Source organism: Chenopodium album, chromosome 10 (assembly GCF_948465745.1).
Source record: "Chenopodium album chromosome 10, dcCheAlbu1.1, whole genome shotgun sequence".
NCBI classification, from domain to species: Eukaryota; Viridiplantae; Streptophyta; class Magnoliopsida; order Caryophyllales; family Amaranthaceae; genus Chenopodium; species Chenopodium album.
Window position 1 is genome coordinate 19,733,594 of NC_137843.1, and position 2,337 is coordinate 19,735,930.

The 2,337-nt window shown below is 32.8% G+C and overlaps 1 protein-coding gene across 1 annotated transcript; it reads right to left on the minus strand.

Moving 5' to 3' along the window:
- Positions 1–389: 389 nt before the first annotated feature.
- On the minus strand, positions 390–2,104 carry LOC145563761 (1-aminocyclopropane-1-carboxylate oxidase homolog 1-like). Its single transcript, XM_081624187.1, has 3 exons — positions 1,550–2,104; positions 1,007–1,328; positions 390–926 (listed from the first exon to the last, which is right to left on the minus strand). Exons 1-2 carry the CDS (start codon positions 2,074–2,076, stop codon positions 1,007–1,009), a joined length of 849 nt encoding a protein of 282 aa, XP_081480313.1. The 5' UTR covers positions 2,077–2,104; the 3' UTR covers positions 390–926.
- Between the last annotated feature and the right edge of the window lie 233 nt (positions 2,105–2,337).

A 2,337-nucleotide genomic window follows, 5' to 3' on the forward strand; every position in this document is an offset into this window, starting at 1 on the left:
TATGATTACCAGTAATGACATGTGTTATCACTGGTTTCGCTTTTAGTATTAAGTTATTGATTATTGATGATAGAGCAATTTTCACAGCTCAAAAACTGAAGTATGCAAACACTGACAATAGTGCACGCAAAGCCACTCGACTTGCATCATTTAGTATCAAATTAAAAAAATTAAATTGGAATTTTATTTAATTACTCATATAAAAAAAGAATTTCAAATCATAACTAAAAACTAAAGATATTGCTTGGGCCAATAACTAGTAAACATATGAAAGGAAAGGCAAACTCCATAACATAATTTAAAAACATGCATAAATTGTTAAATACTCAACAATTTTCTAAAACTTGTGCCACAATAAATCAATATTAATTTAATATCTAAATACAAACTTCATGAAACAAGTTGGAAGTCCACTGACCCCCTTATTCACCCATAAAATTTGACTTTATTTGTAAACTTACACGTAAAACCCACGCTTAAGAAGCCATGGTAAAACCGTGTAATCCTACTAAATATCATTTAACATAACTTAGTTCAACAAGTTAAATTAACCAATTGAACTTTAAAAATTTAAAAGGGCTCACATAAAATGTATGTAGTAAAAAAGTAAAACATATCTCAATCTCTCTCAAAAGGACAAAGGGAGTATGCACGTGCGCGAATTTAACTGTAAATTAAAGCCTGAAATGTGGAAGGGTCGAGGTGCCATCAAGTCCTTTATTTAGGGAGAAGGTATTATACTCTTTCACCGTGATCTCATGATACTTTGGAGGATTTGCATCAGATAGTAATTCTTTAATGGGCTCAAACCTTTTAGAAGTCTCTTGAAAAAATGTGGTGAAAAAGGATGCCACTGATATTCTTGGTCCTTTGTAATTAGCTAGTACTCTGTGTTCCACACTTTTGAATTTATCGTTTGATACCAACTGAAATTAAATAATATGCATTAAACTCGTAGCTCAATTACTTAGCTTGTAATCGCAAATTATATTTTTAACTTATTTACCTATAAGTGATCTCCTATATTAATGACCAAAGCTCCAGGAGTAGGAGGAACATCAACCCAATGGTCTTGATGAAGAACTTGGAGACCACTAATTTGATCTTGTAACAAAATAGTTAAGAAGACACTATCAGCATGTTTTGCAGTACCCATTGTCAATTCGGGTTGTGGACAACCCGGATAATAATGACCCGAAACGTTTAGGCCTTCGGCACAACCCATGTCATATAAATGGGTTTGTTGCAGCCCAAGTGACTCTGATAGTAGCCCAAACAACTCTTTTCCAAGTTTCATCACTTGACTAGTATACTCCGGTAGTATCTCCCTACAGTTTCATAATCAAATTTTTTTTAATGAGGATTACATAATTAAATTTTCTACTTTGCTTCTACTTAAAAATTGATGAAAGAGCTCAAGGAATATAAAAGTCTGATGATATTAAATGATTTTTTCTTTTTTTTTTCTTGTCATTTCTCCGGAGGATAAAATAACGTGACAACTAATTCTAGATACAAAAAGTAAAGCGAATTATTAAAAGAGACAAACCTACAAGGGGGAGGCAATTCATCGGGACGAGGAGGATTAGGAATCATCGTACAACCAAAAGTGTCTCTCCAATTAGTTGCAGGTCCGGTGTAAAGATCAGCATTGCTATGATAAGTAAACCTCTTATTGGCATAATCTCTTGAATAGTAACCTTTCTTAACCTCATCATCAAGCTCAAAAAACTCTTTTACACCTTTTAATGTATCCTCCATTACTATATTTGGAATCCCATGATTTATCACTTGAAAAAATCCCCATGTCTCCGAGGCTTCTCGAATCTTATCGATAACCTTTTTCTTATGATCCAAATCATTTTCACCCGCACGAAGATCAATGATTGGAAATTGAAACCTAGCATCATCAACAATAGAAGAGTTGATGTTTTGAGGTAATGATCGTTTAGAAATTGGGTGAATGAATATGGAGGGAATTGTTGTAACACCAGCATCAACAATTCCTTTAACTCCTAATTTTGTTTCATCGAATGCTCTTAATTGTGCTTCTCGATCACTCTTATTAGTGGACATCTTATTTTGTTTTGGTTGGCTAAGGTTAATACACTTGGAAAGTAATATCAAGATTTGGTTGTGAATAAAAGTGGACATAAGTTATAAGAATATATATGGTTGCAAAGGCTATAAAACGACAAGATTAAAGTGTTTTTTTTTTTTTTTTTTTCCACTATGTCTTCTTTTCTTGGACTCCAAGGAGTATATCATCTAATAACAATAAAAAAAATATATAAAATGTTGAAGAATTGACTCCTAAGCTAGTACCTACGTAAAGTC

Coding starts and splice junctions, on each gene's coding strand:
- LOC145563761 (XM_081624187.1), bottom strand. CDS start 2,076: ATGTCCACTAATAAGAGTGATCGAGAAGCACAATTAAGAGCATTCGAT. Junction 1,329..1,549: donor GAATTGCCTCCCCCTTGTAG/GTTTGTCTCTTT, acceptor ATGAAACTGTAG/GGAGATACTACCGGAGTATA.